The sequence below is a fragment of the Microcaecilia unicolor genome, chromosome 5 (assembly GCF_901765095.1).
Source record: "Microcaecilia unicolor chromosome 5, aMicUni1.1, whole genome shotgun sequence".
Lineage (NCBI taxonomy): Eukaryota > Metazoa > Chordata > Amphibia > Gymnophiona > Siphonopidae > Microcaecilia > Microcaecilia unicolor.
In genome coordinates this window covers 37,514,821-37,531,467 of record NC_044035.1, presented here as the reverse complement: position 1 = coordinate 37,531,467, position 16,647 = coordinate 37,514,821, and the positions used below count along the sequence as shown (strand labels likewise).

Sequence of the window (16,647 nt, the reverse complement as noted above, 5' to 3'; positions counted from 1 at the left end):
GGCTATGTTCTCTGGACTTAAAGGATGCCTATACCCGCATCTCGATGCTCCCAGCTCACAGGAAGTATCTTCGATTTCAGCTGGGAACTCAGCACTTTCAGTACTTTGTACTGCCCTTTGGTCTGGTGCCTGCGCTCAGAGTGTTCACAAAGTGCCTAGCGGTAGTCACAGCGTCGCTACGCAGGCTGGGAGTGCACCTGTTCCCTTATCTCGATGATTGGCTGGTGAAGAGCACATCAGAGGCAGGCGCTCTACAGTCCATGCGAATGACTGTTCAGATGTTAGAACTACTGGGTTTTGTAATTGATTACTCCAAGTCCCATCTCACCCCAGTTTAAAAGTTGGAATTCATTAGGGCTCTGTTGAACACAAAGACAGCTCGAGCTTATCTTTTCGAGACAAGGGATAGTGCTGGGCAGACTTATACAGTCTGTGCCCTGAAAAAGACAGGTACAAATCAAGGTAAGGTATACACAAAAAATGACACGTGAGTTTATCTTGTTGGGCAGACTGGGTAGACCGTGCAGGTCTTTTTCTACCGTCATCTACTATGTTACAAGGGCAGACAATCTTCTGTCCCTGGTGTCCATAGTTCCAGCGTCTCAGCAGATCACGGCTCGGCAGATGTGAGAATTCCGGGGCACATGGCCTCCACAGTTCATGTGACTCCCATGGCATGCCTACACATCAGCTCAATGGACCCTAGCTTCCCAGTGGAGTCTAGAGGATGTATTCCAACTGTCCACCGACTTCTGGAATTCTCTGCAGTAGGGGACGATTTGATCCAATTTTATTTATTTATTTATTTATTGCATTTGTGTCCCATATTTTCCCACCTTTTTGCGGGCTCAGTGTGGCTTACAATACATTATGAATGATGGAAATACATTTTGTTACAATTCGGTTATGGAATAGATTGTGAAGAGTTATACGAGACAAAATCAAAGTAACGTTAAGGAATATATCAATGGAAAAGAACGTTGAAACATTGGAAGGAAACAACGAGGAGCCAAGGAGCAATATATCATGACAGAAAACATATGATATACATTTTTTTTTTTTTTTTTTTTTTGTGAGTAGAGGTATATGTGTGGTGAGGTTTCAGGATAGAAAATTCATAGTGGATGTGTTGATGTATTACTGAACAGTGAGTGTGGATTTATGTGTTTTGGTTCTTTCCGTAAATTTTCTCAAAAAGATGTGTTTTCAATAATTTGCGGAAGTTGGTTTGTTCGCAGATCGTTTTCAGGCCACGTGGCAGCGCGTTCCAGTCCTGTGTGCTCATGTAAGAAAAGGTTGACGCGTGCAGCACCTTGTATTTCAGGCCCTTGCAGTTAGGGAAGTGGAGGTTGAGGAAAGTTCCGGATGATTTTTTAGTGTTTCTGGGTGGTAAGTCGATTAATTCAGACGTAGGCTGGGGCTTCTCCATGAATAATTTTGTGGACTAGTGTGCATACTTTAAAAGTAATGCGTTCCTTGAGTGGGAGCTAGTGTAGCTTCTCTCGTAATGGTTTAGCACTTTCATATTTTGGTTTTCCGATTATGAGTCTGGCTGCTGTATTCTGAGCTGTTTGAAGTTTCCTCAGTATTTGCTCTTTGCAGCCTGCGTACAGTGAGTTGCAGTAGTCCAGATGGCTGAGTACGAGGGATTGCACTAGGCTGCGGAAGACTGATCTTGGGAAGAATGGTCTTATTCTTTTCAGTTTCCACATGCAGTAGAACATTTTTTTTGTAGTGTTGTTTGCATGGGTTTCGAGTGTTAGGTGGCAGTCGATGGTAACTCCAAGGATTTTTAGTGTTTCTGAGATTGGAAGGTTTAGTTTTGGTGTATTTATAGCGGTGAATTCCTTCGTGTTGTATTGGGAAGTAAGTATCAGGCACTGAGTTTTTTCAGCATTTAATTTCAGACGAAATGCGTCTGCCCAGGTGTTCATGATGTGTAGACTTTGGTTGATTTCATTGGAGATTTCTTTGATGTCTTGTTTGAAAGGGATGTATATTGTTACATCATCGGCGTATATATATGGGTTGAGGTTATGGTTTGATAGGAGTTTTGCCAAGGGGATCATCATTAGGTTGAAGATGGTTGGTGAGAGAGGTGATCCTTGTGGTACTCCACATTCAGGTGTCCATGCGGCAGACGTGGCTGACTTTGATGTGACTTGGTATGAACGCATGGTTAGGAACCCCTTGAACCTGTTTAGGACGTTTCCTCCAATGCCAAAATAATCAAGTGTGTGTAATAGGATTCCGTGGTCAACCATGTCAAAGGCACTTGACATGTCAAATTGTAGGAGGAGTATGTTGTTGCCGGTTGCAATCATTTGTTTAAATTTAGTCATGAGGGTAATTAATACTGTTTCTGTACTATGATTAGATCGGAATCCTGATTGGGCATCATGTAGTATTGAGTGTTTATTTAGATAGTTGGTGAGTTGTTTAGTTACAATTCCTTGGGTTATTTTGGTTGTTAGTGGTATGGATGCTACTGGTCTGTAGTTAGTTATTTCTCTTGCGCTTTTCTTTGTGTCTTTGGGTATTGGGGTGAGTAAAATTTTTCCTTTTTCTTTTGGGAAAAGTCCATTTAGTAGCATGAAGTTTATGTGGTTCGTTAGGTCTGATATGAATTGTTTTGGGATGTCCATTCCAAATTCCTCAGCCATGAAAAGTGCTGACAACGGATGCATCTCTCCTGGGGTGGGGAGCTCATGTAGATGGGCTTCACACTCAAGGAGCCTGGTCCTCTCAGGAAAAAGGTCTTCAGATCAATCTCTTGGAATTGCGAGCGATGTGGAATGCTCTAAAGGCTTTCAGAGTCCAACTGTGCAACCAAATCATATTGATTCAGACAATCAGGTTGCCATGTATTACAGCAACAAGCAGGGGGGCACCGGATCTCACCCTCTGTGTCAGGAAGCCATCCAGATGTGGCTTTGGGCACGCCGTCACGGCATGTTTCTCCAAGCCACTTATCTGGCAGGTGTAAACAGTCTGGCCAACAGGCTGAGCAGGATAATGCAACCTCACGAGTGGTCACTGGACATGAATGTCGCCCGCAAGATCTTCTGAGCGTGGGGCACCCCCTAGGTGGATCTTTTTGCCACTTAGGTCAATCACAAGGTCCCTTATTTCTGTTCCAGGCTTCAGGGCCACGACAGACTAGCATCAGATTCTTTTCTCCCACATTGGGTAGCAGGCCTTTTGTTGCGTATCCTCCCATAACTCTAGTAGGGAAGACTTTGCTGAAACTCAAGCAAGACTGCAGAACCATGATTCTGATTGCTCCCTTCTGGCCGTGTCAGATTTGAATCCCTCTTCTTCTGGAGTTGTCCTCTGAGGAACCGTGGAGATTAGAGTGTTTTCCAACCCTCATCACCCAGAACGAGGGGTCGCTTCTGCATCCCAACCTCCAGTCTCTGGCTCTCACGGCCTGGATGTTGAGAGCTTAGAATTCGCCTCCTTGGGTCTTTTTCGAGGGTGTCTCTCGAGTCTTGCTTCCAGGAAAGATTCCACAAAGAGGTGTTACTCTTTCAAATGGAGGAGGTTTGCTGTCTGTTGTGACAGCAAGGCCCTAGATCCTCTTTCTTGTCCTACACAGGCCCAGCTTGAATACTTTCTACACTTGTCAGAGTCTGGTCTCAAGACCAACTCCATAAGGGTTCACCTCAGTGCAATTGGTCTGTCATCGGCGAGTAGAGGGTAAGCCTATTTCTGGAAGTTGTTTGCTTCATAAGAGGTTTGCTTTTGTCAAAGACCCGGTCAAACCTCCACCAGTGTCATGAGATCTCAATATCATTCTCACCCAGCTGATGAAAGCTCTTTTTGAGCCGCTGAATTCCTGCCATCTGAAGTACTTGACCTGGAAGGTCATTTTCTTGGTGGCTGTCACTTCAGCTCGTACAGTCAGTGAGCTTCAAGCCTGGTAGTGCCTTATATCAAGTTCCATCACAATAGAGAAGTCCTCCGCATGCACCCTAAGTTCCTGCTGAAGGTGGTATCGGGAGTTCCATCTGAACCAGTCAATTGTCTTGCCAACATTCTTTCCCCTTCTTCATACCCGCCCTGGCGAAAGCAGTTTCTCCGAGGACAAGCAGGCTGCTTGTTCTCACTAATGGGTGACGTCCACGGCAGCCCCTCCAATCGGAATCTTCACTAGCAAAGTCCTTTGCTAGCCCTCGCGCGCCCGCGCGCACCGCGCATGCGCGGCCGTCTTCCCGCCCGAAACCGGCTCGAGCCGGCCAGTCTTCTTTCGTCCGCACTCAGTACGGTTGTGTTTTCGCCGTGTCGAGCCCCGGAAAGTCGACCTCGCGCGTCCTTTTTCTCTTCGACGTGTTTTTTTCTTCGGAAAATCTTTAAAATTTGTTCGGGAAGTGCTCCGGAAGCCCCCTCGGGTTTTGTTTTGCCCCTTCCCGTATTTTCAGACTTTGCCCCGGTAAGTTTTCTTTCGTCGTCGGGGTAGGCCTCTTTTCGGCCTCGGTCGAGATTTTTCTCCCTCAAAGTTTTGGTGCTCACTTTCGTCATTTCGGATTTTGATTTCGCCGGCGTGATTTTTCCGCCCATGACATCGAAGCCTTCCAGCGGCTTCAAGAAGTGCACCCAGTGCGCCCAGGTAATCTCGCTCACTGACAGGCACGCGTCGTGTCTTCAGTGTCTGGGGGCCGAGCACCGCCCTCAGGCCTGTAGTCTGTGTTCCCTATTGCAAAGGCGGACTCAGGTAGTGAGATTGGCCCAGTGGAACGTTTTGTTCTCGGGCTCTTCGTCGGCATCGGCACCGGGGGTATCGTGTGCATCGGCGTCTTCAGCGTCCAGAGCTTCATCCTCGGCCGCCAGTGCATCGAGTGCATCGAGGCATCGGACCTCTGCATCGGCGCCGAGACATCGGATAGCTGCATCGACGTCGGTGGTACCGGGACCTCGTCTGCTGATGTCGTCGGACGGTGGTGCATCGTCTGGAGTGCAGGTGAGGGCTGTCCATTCCCCTGCTGGTGGCGGTGAGCCTTCGGGTGGGTCTCCCCCTACCCTGAGGGCTCCTGCGGTACAGCCCCCCCGAGACCGACCTCCTTCGGCCTCGGCCCCGAGGAAGCGACGGCTGGATTCTACGTCCTCCTCGTCGGTACCGGGAAGCTCCGGTGACATGCTTCGTTCCAAGAAGTCGAAGAAGCATCGTCACCGGTCCCCTTCCCGTGTCGGTACCGAGAGCTCTGGGTCGCCGAGGGAGTCGGCACCCAGCAGGCATCGGCACCGAGAGGACCGCTCACCCTCTGTTCAGGAGGTGTCGATGCGCTCCACTCTGGACAGCCCGGAACAGCCTCCACGCCCGGAACAGGTTCTGACGTCGACGCCTGCATCGACTTCCATGCCTTTCTCTGCAGCCGCTCTGAACGAGAGCCTCCGGGCCGTCCTCCCAGAGATTCTGGGAGAGCTGTTGCGCCCTACCCCTCCGGTACCGGTGGTGCTTGCGCCACCGGTACCGTCGAGCGTGGCGCCGGCAGGTCCATCGCCCGAGGTGAGGTCTCTGGCGTCGGTGCCGCGTGCGGTGCCGGCTGCCGTCGCCTCCCAGGAAGGCTCCCCGACTACGTCTGCGGAGGGAGCTTCGCCGATGCGGGCGAGGGAGTCTACCTCTCGACGCCCCCATCGTGGACGTGGCTCCACAGAGTCGAGTCGGGCATGGTTGCAGACACAGGTCCGTGAACTTGTGTCTGACACCGAGGGTGAGGCCTCGTGGGAAGAGGAAGAAGACCCCAGATATTTCTCTGACGAGGAGTCTGAGGGTCTTCCTTCCGATCCCACTCCCTCTCCTGAAAGACAGCTTTCTCCTCCTGAGAGTCTGTCTTTCGCTTCCTTTGTCCGGGAGATGTCTACGGCCATCCCCTTCCCGGTGGTTGTGGAGGACGAGCCCAGGGCTGAAATGTTTGAGCTCCTGGACTATCCTTCTCCACCTAAGGAAGCGTCCACTGTTCCCCTGCACCATGTCCTCAAGAAGACATTGCTGGCGAACTGGACCAAGCCTTTAACTAATCCCCACATCCCCAAGAAGATCGAGTCCCAGTACCGGATCCATGGGGACCCAGATCTGATGCGCACCCAGTTGCCTCATGATTCTGGAGTTGTGGATCTGGCCCTAAAAAAGGCTAAGAGTTCTAGGGAGCATGCTTCGGCGCCCCCGGGCAAAGACTCTAGAACCTTAGACTCCTTTGGGAGGAAGGCCTACCATTCTTCTATGCTCGTGGCCAAAATTCAGTCTTACCAGCTCTACACGAGCATACACATGCGGAACAATGTGCGGCAGTTGGCGGGCTTGGTTGATGCTCTCCCCCCTGAGCAAGCCAAGCCTTTTCAGGAGGTGGTCAGGCAGCTGAAGGCGTGCAGAAAATTCCTGGCCAGAGGGGTGTATGACACCTTTGATGTTGCGTCCAGGGCCGCTGCTCAAGGTGTGGTGATGCGCAGGCTCTCATGGCTGCGTGCCTCCGACCTGGAGAATAGAATCCAGCAGCGGATTGCGGACTCGCCTTGCCGTGCGGATAATATTTTTGGAGAGAAAATCGAACAGGTGGTAGAGCAGCTCCACCAGCGGGACACCGCATTCGACAAGTTCTCCCGCCGGCAGCCTTCAGCTTCTACCTCTACAGGTAGACGATTTTTCGGGGGAAGGAAGACTGTTCCCTACTCTTCTGGCAAGCGTAGGTACAATCCTCCTTCTCGACAGCCTGCGGCCCAGGCTAAGCCCCAGCGCGCTCGCTCTCGTTAGCAGCGTGCGACTCAGCAAGGCCCCTCGGCTCCCCAGCAAAAGCAAGGGGCGAGCTTTTGACTGGCTCCAGCAGAGCATAGCCGCCATCCAAGTGTCAGTGCCGGGCGACCTGCCAGTCAGAGGGAGGTTGAAAGTTTTTCACCAAAGGTGGCCTCTCATAACCTCCGATCAGTGGGTTCTCCAAATAGTCCGGCAAGGATACACCCTCAATTTGGCCTCCAAACCTCCAAATTGTCCACCGGGAGCTCAGTCTTACAGCTTCCAGCACAAGCAGGTACTTGCAGAGGAACTCTCCGCCCTTCTCAGCGCCAATGCGGTCGAGCCCGTGCCATCCGGGCAAGAAGGGCTGGGATTCTATTCCAGGTACTTTCTTGTGGAAAAGAAAACAGGGGGGATGCGTCCCATCCTAGACCTAAGGGCCCTGAACAAATATCTGGTCAAAGAAAAGTTCAGGATGCTTTCCCTGGGCACCCTTCTTCCCATGATTCAGGAAAACGATTGGCTATGCTCTCTGGACTTGAAGGATGCCTACACACACATCCCGATACTGCCAGCTCACAGACAGTATCTGCGATTTCAGCTGGGCACACGTCACTTCCAGTACTGTGTGCTACCCTTTGGGCTCGCCTCTGCGCCCAGGGTGTTCACAAAGTGCTTGGCTGTAGTAGCAGCAGCACTTCGCAGGCTGGGGGTGCACGTGTTCCCATATCTCGACGATTGGCTGGTGAAGAACACGTCCGAGGCAGGAGCCCTGCAGTCCATGCAGATGACTATTCGCCTCCTGGAGCTACTGGGGTTTGTGATAAATTACCCAAAGTCCCATCTTCTCCCGGCGCAGAGACTCGAATTCATAGGAGCTCTGCTGGATTCTCGGACGGCTCGCGCCTATCTCCCAGAGGCGAGGGCCAACAACTTGTTGTCCCTCGTCTCGCGGGTGCGAGCGTCCCAGCAGATCACAGCTCGGCAGATGTTGAGATTGCTGGGCCACATGGCCTCCACAGTTCATGTGACTCCCATGGCCCGCCTTCACATGAGATCTGCTCAATGGACCCTAGCTTCCCAGTGGTTTCAGGCTGCTGGGGATCTAGAAGACGTGATCCACCAGTCCACAAGTTTTCTCGAATCCCTGTATTGGTGGACGATTTGCTCCAATTTGACTCTGGGACGTCCTTTCCAAATTCCTCAGCCACAAAAAGTGCTGACCACGGATGCGTCTCTCCTGGGATGGGGAGCTCATGTCGATGGGCTTCACACCCAAGGAAGCTGGTCCCTCCAGGAACGCGATCTACAGATCAATCTCCTGGAGTGCGAGCGATCTGGAACGCTCTGAAGGCTTTCAGAGATCGGCTGTCCCACCAAATTATCCAAATTCAGACAGACAACCAGGTTGCCATGTACTACGTCAACAAGCAGGGGGGCACCGGATCTCGCCCCCTGTGTCAGGAAGCCGTCAGCTTGTGGCTCTGGGCTCGCCGTCACGGCATGGTGCTCCAAGCCACATATCTGGCAGGCGTAAACAACAGTCTGGCCGACAGGTTGAGCAGGATTATGCAACCTCACGAGTGGTCGCTCAATTCCCGAGTGGTGCGCCAGATCTTCCAAGCGTGGGGCACCCCCTTGGTGGATCTCTTCGCATCTCGAGCAAACCACAAAGTCCCTCAGTTCTGTTCCAGGCTTCAGGCCCCCGGCAGACTGGCATCGGATGCCTTCCTCCTGGATTGGGGGGAGGGCCTGCTGTATGCTTATCCTCCCATTCCTCTGGTGGGGAAGACTTTGTTGAAACTCAAGCAAGACCGAGGCACCATGATTCTGATTGCTCCCTTTTGGCCGCGTCAGATCTGGTTCCCTCTTCTTCTGGAGTTATCCTCCGAAGAACCGTGGAGATTGGAGTGTTTTCCGACCCTCATCAAGCAGGACGAAGGGGCTCTTCTGCATCCCAGCCTCCGGTCCCTGGCTCTCACGGCCTGGATGTTGAGAGCGTAGACTTTGCCTCTTTGGGTCTGTCAGAGGGTGTCTCCCGCATCTTGCTTGCTTCCAGGAAAGATTCCACCAAGAGGAGTTACTTCTTTCTATGGAGGAGGTTTGCCGTCTGGTGTGACAGCAAGGCCCTAGATCCTCGCTCTTGTCCTACACAGACCCTGCTTGAATACCTTCTGCACTTGTCTGAGTCTGGTCTCAAGACCAACTCTGTAAGGGTTCACCTTAGTGCAATCAGTGCATACCATTACCATGTGGAAGGTAAGCCGATCTCGGGACAGCCTTTAGTTGTTCGCTTCATGAGAGGTTTGCTTTTGTCAAAGCCCCCTGTCAAGCCTCCTACAGTGTCATGGGATCTCAATGTCGTTCTCACCCAGCTGATGAAACCTCCTTTTGAGCCACTGAACTCCTGCCATCTGAAGTACTTGACCTGGAAGGTCATTTTCTTGGTGGCAGTTACTTCAGCTCGTAGAGTCAGTGAGCTTCAGGCCCTGGTAGCCCAGGCCCCTTACACCAAATTTCATCATAACAGAGTAGTCCTCCGCACTCACCCTAAGTTCTTGCCAAAGGTCGTGTTGGAGTTCCATCTGAACCAGTCAATTGTCTTGCCAACATTCTTTCCCCGTCCTCATTCCTGCCCTGCTGAACGTCAGCTGCACACATTGGACTGCAAGAGAGCATTGGCCTTCTATCTGGAGCGGACACAGCCCAACAGACAGTCCGCCCAATTGTTTGTTTCTTTTGATCCCAATAGGAGGGGAGTGGCTGTGGGGAAACGCACCATATCCAATTGGCTAGCAGATTGCATTTCCTTCACTTACGCCCAGGCGGGGCTGGCTCTTGAGGGTCATGTCATGGCTCATAATGTTAGAGCCATGGCTGCGTCGGTAGCCCACTTGAAGTCAGCCTCCATTGAAGAAATTTGCAAAGCTGCGACGTGGTCATCTGTCCACACATTCACATCTCATTACTGCCTGCAGCAGGATTCCCGACGCGACAGTCGGTTCGGGCAGTCAGTTCTTCAGAACCTGTTTGGGCTTTAGGATCCAACTCCACCCCCCGAGGGCCCTGTTTGTTCTGTTCCAGGCTGCAGTCTCAGTTAGTTGGTAAATTTTTTAGGTCAATCTCAGTTATGTCCTCGCCGTTGCGAGGCCCAATTGACCATGGTTGTTGTTTTGAGTGAGCCTGGGGGCTAGGGATACCCCATCAGTGAGAACAAGCAGCCTGCTTGTCCTCGGAGAAAGCGAATGCTACATACCTGTAGAAGGTATTCTCCGAGGACAGCAGGCTGATTGTTCTCACAAACCTGCCCGCCTCCCCTTTGGAGTTGTGTCTTCCTTTGTATCTCTTTTGCTACATATGAGACTGGCCGGCTCGAGCCGGTTTCGGGCGGGAAGACGGCCGCGCATGCGCGCGAGGGCTAGCAAAGGACTTTGCTAGTGAAGATTCCGATTGGAGGGGCTGCCGTGGACGTCACCCATCAGTGAGAACAATCAGCCTGCTGTCCTCGGAGAATACCTTCTACAGGTATGTAGCATTCGCTTTGCATACCTTGGACTGCAAGAGAGCATTGGTCTTTTACGTGGAGTGGACAAAACCCTTTAGACAGTCCGCCCAGTTGTTTGTTTCTTTCGATCCCAACAGGAGAGGAGTCGCTGTCAGAAAATGCACAATCTCCAGTTGGCTAGCAGATTGCATTTCCTTCACTTATGCCCAAGCTGGGCTGACTCTAGAGGGCCATGTCACGGCTCATAATGTTAGAGCCATGGCTGTGTCAGTGGCTCACTTAAAGTCAGCCTCTATTGAAGAGATTTGCAAGGCTGCAATGTGGTCATCAGTCCACACATTCACATCTCACTACTGCCTTCAGCAGGATACCTGACGTGACAGTCGGTTTGGGCAGTCAGTGCTGCAGAATCTGTTTGGGGTTTAGAATCCAACTCCACCCCCCTAGACCCATTTTTGTTCTGTTCCAGGCTGCACTCCCAGTTAGTTGTTTATGGTTTCAGGTCAATCTCTGTTATGTCCTCGCTGTTTCAAGGCCCAATTGACCAGTGTTCATTGTTTTGAGTGAGCCTGGTTGCTAGGGATACCCCACATGTGAGAACATGCAGCCTGCTTGTCCTCTGAGAAAGCAAAGATACTTACCTGTAGCAGGTATTCTCCGAGGACAGCAGGCTGATTGTTCTCGCAAACCCACCCACCTCCCCTTTGGAGTTGTTGTTTATTTATTTTTATGCTTTTTGATTAAACTGAGGAGGCAAGCTCACGCGACGGGCGGGAAGTCATTCGTACATGTTCGGTGCGCACAGCATGTGTGCTAGAAGACTGGCAAAACTTTGTTTGTATTTTGCTTGCAAAATGCCGATTCCTGGGTCAACGCCCGACGCGGACGTCGACCCACATGTGAGAACAATCGGCCTGCTGTCCTTGGAGAATACCTGCTACAGGTAAGTATCTTCCCTGTACAATTTGCTATAAGTTCTCATTCGAGCGCATTTTGATAGACATCTTCAATTTGGAACATATATGTATAAAGACTTGTTTGAGCCAACTCGTGATCTTCCTCAGTAGTTTCCTCAACCCATGTCTATTGATTGGAGTTATGGTATTCAACTCAGTGTCTTGGGGTGCCAAACTGTATCCATTTTACAATGATTGACTTGAAAGTGCTGTAAGGGATATCAAAGCATACTGAAATTTTTGTATAGCCTGCCCCGATCTGTAACTCTGAATAACTTTATCCCTGAGTTCTTTTGGCAGCTGTTCTTTCAGTATGTTTTAATCTTCAAATTGTCTTCATAAAACAGAAGCAGTTTGACTCTTCATCCAGGAGTATTTGAATTAGCTCAGTAACTGTGACAGGACACACAGGATACATTTAACCTGAGTTCATTTGAGTTTACAATAACAAAGGGTGTGAACACATAATGGAATTGGTAATGCTTGGTTTCTTAATTTATTTTTTAAATATTTCTATAACTCTTCTTTCATGTTGAAAGCATGGAGTATGTTGTGTAGGTCAGTCAAACAAACTCTTACTTTAATGCATTTTGAACTGTGTTTAGACAGCAGAATGTAGAAAATATATACAAGGATGTGAAGACTTTCAAAAGGCACTGTAAAAGCAAATAAGACTTTTGTTGTGAAAGGTGGAGCAAAATGAGTAAGCTACTGAATCTCTGAGGATTTGAATGACATTAAATTAAAACTGTATTGCAAATCTTTCTTTGATTTTTTTTTATGTTTGTTTCAAATAGCATCCATTTGTTACCTCTGTCACTTCCAATAAACCAGTCAGGGAACTAATTGCAGAAGCCAAGGCTGAAGTATTGGAGGAAGTTGAAGATTCTAAAGAAGATGAGGAGGAGGAGGAAAATGAAAATTCCTTGGTTGGTGTAATACAGAACACAGTTTTTGTTGTTTTCTAACATTTTTTATTATATATTATACTAATTTAATTATAATTGATAGTTTAGAATATTTGAATGAAAACACACCCAGAATAATGCATGTGTTGAAATTCATTGAAGGCATACTACCTTCTGAAATTATAAGAACTTCTGTAAGTGTGCTGATAAATCTAATAAGGATTTTCTTTTCATATTTTGAGTGCATATATTATTTCTTAGTATATTTGTAGATATAAATTAGTTTAAATTGGGAATAATTATTGCTATATTCTAAATCAGGGGTTCTTAACTTTTTTTTTTTTTTTTGGTTCCTGCACCCTTTTAACCGATCAGTAAAATTTTCATATCCCCTTCCTAAACTACGCATCCATTAATGACTACTTACAGCTAGATACCGTTAACCGCTAACAGTGGTAAACAGTAACATTTCACAAAGATTACAGTAGTACACAGTTATTTTGTCAATAGCTGTCCTAACTGCCTTTTCTCTGTCTAGAAAGTTTCAGTAAATTGCCTCGTATTTCAAGTCCCTTCACCACGCCCCGTTTGACCTGTTTCTGCACTCCTTGGGGGTGTGGGCACGACTGGTCAAGAACCCCTGCTGTAAATTGTTGGTATATAGTGTTCCAAAATTTATTTACATTTTATTTTGCTTTGGTTTAAATATCTTTTCTATAGCCAATTCCTACAAACAAGCGTGCCTCCTCGGACCTAAGCATTGCAAGCTCAGAGGAAGATAAACTCTCCCAAAATGCTTCACCATTGGAGTCTGTTTCTGAGAAGACTGAGCAAAAGGCTGCTGAAGATAAAACTAGTCTTAAGCTATTGGATGAAGAGCCAGCTGCCACTGAACTTGAGATAACTAAGTCTGAGGAAAGGAATGAAAGCATCTTTGCAACAAGTACTGAAGATGTTGAGATGCAAACTGGCGCAATATTAATAGAAAAGAATGAAAAAGAGGAATGTCCTCATGGGGAACAAATTAACAGAAAGCAGGATGACACGATTGAGTACTTTGGGCTCCAGAACAAAAGCCAAGAGATGCACAAAGAAGAGACTAATGCCCCATTAACTCAAGAAACAGATTCTGAAAGGAATGAGATAGAAGACATAAACTCTATGGCAAAAAATATGAAAAATGAAGCATCTGTGGAAGATAATCTGACTGAGGTTACTGATGCTATAGACACTGTAAAATCTGCAGAAGTAATACCTCATACAATTGAGCAGCATAAAGAGACTGAAGGAAAAACAGAAACGTCAGAAAACAAAAATGAAAGCGAGTCAAATAATGATACAAAGACTGATAAAAAAGAGGATGACAACCAACAAGCACCACCTAAAACTGCCAATGAATCAGAGAACATTCAGTTTGGAGGTGTTGGAAGAGAGGCTGAGACAGACCAAACGCATGTAAACAATGGAGCTGAACATGTCCAAGAGACTGAAAGCATTGTGGTGACTGAAAGCAGCAGCTCTCCAAAAGAGGCTGAGACAGACCAAAAACCAGTAGTTGTTACTGCTGCTGAACATACCCAGGAAACTGGCAGCACTGACGAAACACCAAGTGATGGTGCTGATAAAATAGACAAAAAATTAATAAATGGTGAAGTTGAGGGTGCAGCTGAAGATGAGAGTAACTGTAGTGAGAAATCACAGAGTGAAGAGAGTGTTGAAATGTCCGAAATAAACCAGAAGATAGTAGAAAGTGCTTCATTGAATGCTGAGATAAATAAGATAGACAAAGAAAATATGTCGCCTTCCTCTGATGCGCTAACTGAACTCAAGTCTGAACCAGTGGACCCTCTGCCCTCTTTAATACCGAGCATCAGTATTGCCTCAGAAGAAACTATTCATGAAAAAGAAAAAACATGTCTTTCTGCCCAACCTGAAGCTTTACAACAGTCAGAACCTGAAAAGCAAAAAGAGAATGATACTGATTCTGGTACTGGATCCATAGCTGATAATAGTAGTATTGATTTGAACTTGTCCATCTCCAGCTTCCTGACTAAAAACAAGGAGTCTGGATCCATGTCCTTACAAGTAAGTGAATGGAACAGAACTTTTTAATATGATATAGGTGATAAGTACGTAATATTAATATTGTGCTTTAAATGTTAAGAAAGTAGCCACAGAACATACTGCAATGCACATTTAAAAAAAATCTTTAGCAGTGTTGGGGGAAGATGCACTAAAACAATCGTTAATGCCCTTCCTTTACCGATTCCTTAGCGAAACGGTAAGGAAAGGGAATGCAAATGAGCTGCTCCTTGTAGCTTACTTGCATTCTCTATTCCCTCGAAAGCCAGTCGGCAGGTTGAGGAAGTGCGCATGCCATGGAGGTCCTTCACTCAAAAAGCAAACAAACAAAAAGGAGGTCCCTGACTAGCAGGAAACTTGTCAGCAGCCTGAACCTCAGAAGAGAAAGAGTGATGAAAAGAGCCCCAGTTAATTTAAGTGCTACTGCTCTTTGCTTGTGTAACATTTCCATTGTTTACTGCTTTGCATGTTAAAGGCAGGCTTACATCAGGCAATTAGGAAGGACTTCTGTGAAGAAAAAAACATCCAAGTGCTCCTGTGTAACAGGAGCTGGACATCTTCCTGCAGCTTTTGTGATGGGTGTACTTCTTGGAAGTGTTTTTCCTACCTGCAATTAGGAGGGACTTCTCTGAAGAAGAAAAAAAAGACGTCCCTGTTTTTCTTACCTGCCTGAACTGACCACAAGCACAGTTCTCTCAAAAGTCCCCTCCAAGGTTGTTTTCAGCTTGCTCCCCCCCCCCCCCCCCCCCCACACACACACAGGATCGGAATGTGCGAGGACATCCAAATCAAAACGTTTTGGACGTCCCTTCCGCCAGGTCTCTCTCAGCCAATCACAGCGTGTTTAGCTGATACTGGTAATAGCTAAACGCGCTGGAATTGGCTGAGAGAGCCCGGAGGGAGGGACATCCAAAAAGTTTTGCTTTGGACGTCCTCGCACGTTCCGATCTTGTGGGGGGGGGGGGGCGCAAGCTGAAAACAACCTTGGAGGGGACTGTTGAGAGAACTGTGCTTGTGGTCAGTTTAGGCAGGTAAGAGAAACAGGGACGTCCTATTTTTTTTTTTTTTTCCTTCAGAGAAGTTATTCCTAATTGCAGATAAGAAAAACACATCCAAGAAGGACGCCCATCACAAAAGCTGCAGGAAGACGTCCAGCTCGTGTTAGACGTCCCTGATGAGCACATGGATGTGTTTTTTTTTTCCTTTCGATTCCCTCGCAGCACCACCCTGTGTGGGGACAGAATCTGAGGCACACAAACCCTCCAACATGGGCGTAGACTGGGGGGGGCGAGGGGGGGCAATGCCTCCCCAAACGACGAAGACGACGAAAACAACTTAATCTTCTTTCCCACAGCGGCGAACGGGCAAGCGTAAAAACAGCAAGCAAGCGCAGCCAGGCTCAAGTACTCCGTCCTTCGCTTTCTGAATCCTGACCTCTCAGCGTCCCGCCTTCCTCTGATGTCATTTCCTTTCGGGCGGGACGCTGAGAGGTCAGGATTCAGAAAGCGAAGGATGGAGTACTTGAGCCTGGTTGCGCTTGCTTGCTGTTTTTACGCTTGTCCGTTCGCCGCTGCTAGAGAAGAGAAGCATTTATTTAAAAGTAGATGGGGTGGGGGTGGAGAGGAGAGCTGCCGTATTGGTGCGGGTGAGAGAGAAGGAAGCTGGTCGATGGATGGAGTATTTGAGAGAGAGGGAGCTGCTGGATTGCAAGTGCTGGTGGGGAGGCTTGAGAGAGAGGAGAGTTATTGGAATGGGGGGGTTGTTTGAGAGAGGGAGCCACTGAATCACAGGGACAGGAGGGGTTAAGAGAGGGAACTGCTGGATCACACAGGCTGGGAGTGATTGAGATAGTGGGAGCTGCTGGATTACAGGCACCTGGGGGGTTGAGAGAGAGGAGAACTGTCGAATTGGAGGGGGTCAGAGAGAGGGAAGCTGCCAGATCAGTGGGGGGGGGGGGGGGGGTGAAAGGGGAGAAGCTGTTGGACTAGGGAGGTTGAATGAACTGAATCACAAGGCTGGGGGGGGGGGGGGGGGGTTGAGAGAGAGAAGGCCTGCAGAATCAGGAGGTGAGAGGGAGAAGGGTGAGCTGCTGGACAATAGGAGGACAGCTGAGAGAGAGGCCAGCTGCCAAACTGCAGAGGAGGGGATGCTTGAAAGAGAGGGAACTGCAAATTAAGCATACATATCATTTGTGAATAGAGAAACTAAATGATCAGACAACAAAGGTAGAAAAAAGTATTTTATTCAGAATGTATTAACTGAAATATGTCAGCTTTTTGAAATGTGCATCTGTGATATTTTGTCTGTAAATTTCAATTCCTTCCTCCATATTAGCATATTCATGCTAATATGCTCCGCTCCTGCTATCGGCTCTTGTAGTTATTTGTTGTGAGAAAGTTGCAGGTTAGCAAAAAAAAAATGGGGAAATTCTGGGTGGGAATGCAGGAGAGACACTGATTAGCCTCTTCT

General features: G+C 48.3%; 1 protein-coding gene across 3 annotated transcripts in view; it reads left to right on the top strand.

The window, feature by feature from the left end:
• Positions 1 to 16,647, top strand: part of SLK (STE20 like kinase) — a 322,672-nt gene that overhangs the window by 150,740 nt on the left and 155,285 nt on the right. For all 3 annotated transcript variants that reach the window (XM_030202789.1, XM_030202788.1, XM_030202790.1), the window contains exons 8-9: positions 11,986 to 12,117; positions 12,817 to 14,181. In XM_030202789.1, coding sequence (XP_030058649.1) covers positions 11,986 to 12,117; positions 12,817 to 14,181 — 1,497 coding nt within the window. The remainder of the gene's footprint in view (positions 1 to 11,985; positions 12,118 to 12,816; positions 14,182 to 16,647) is intronic.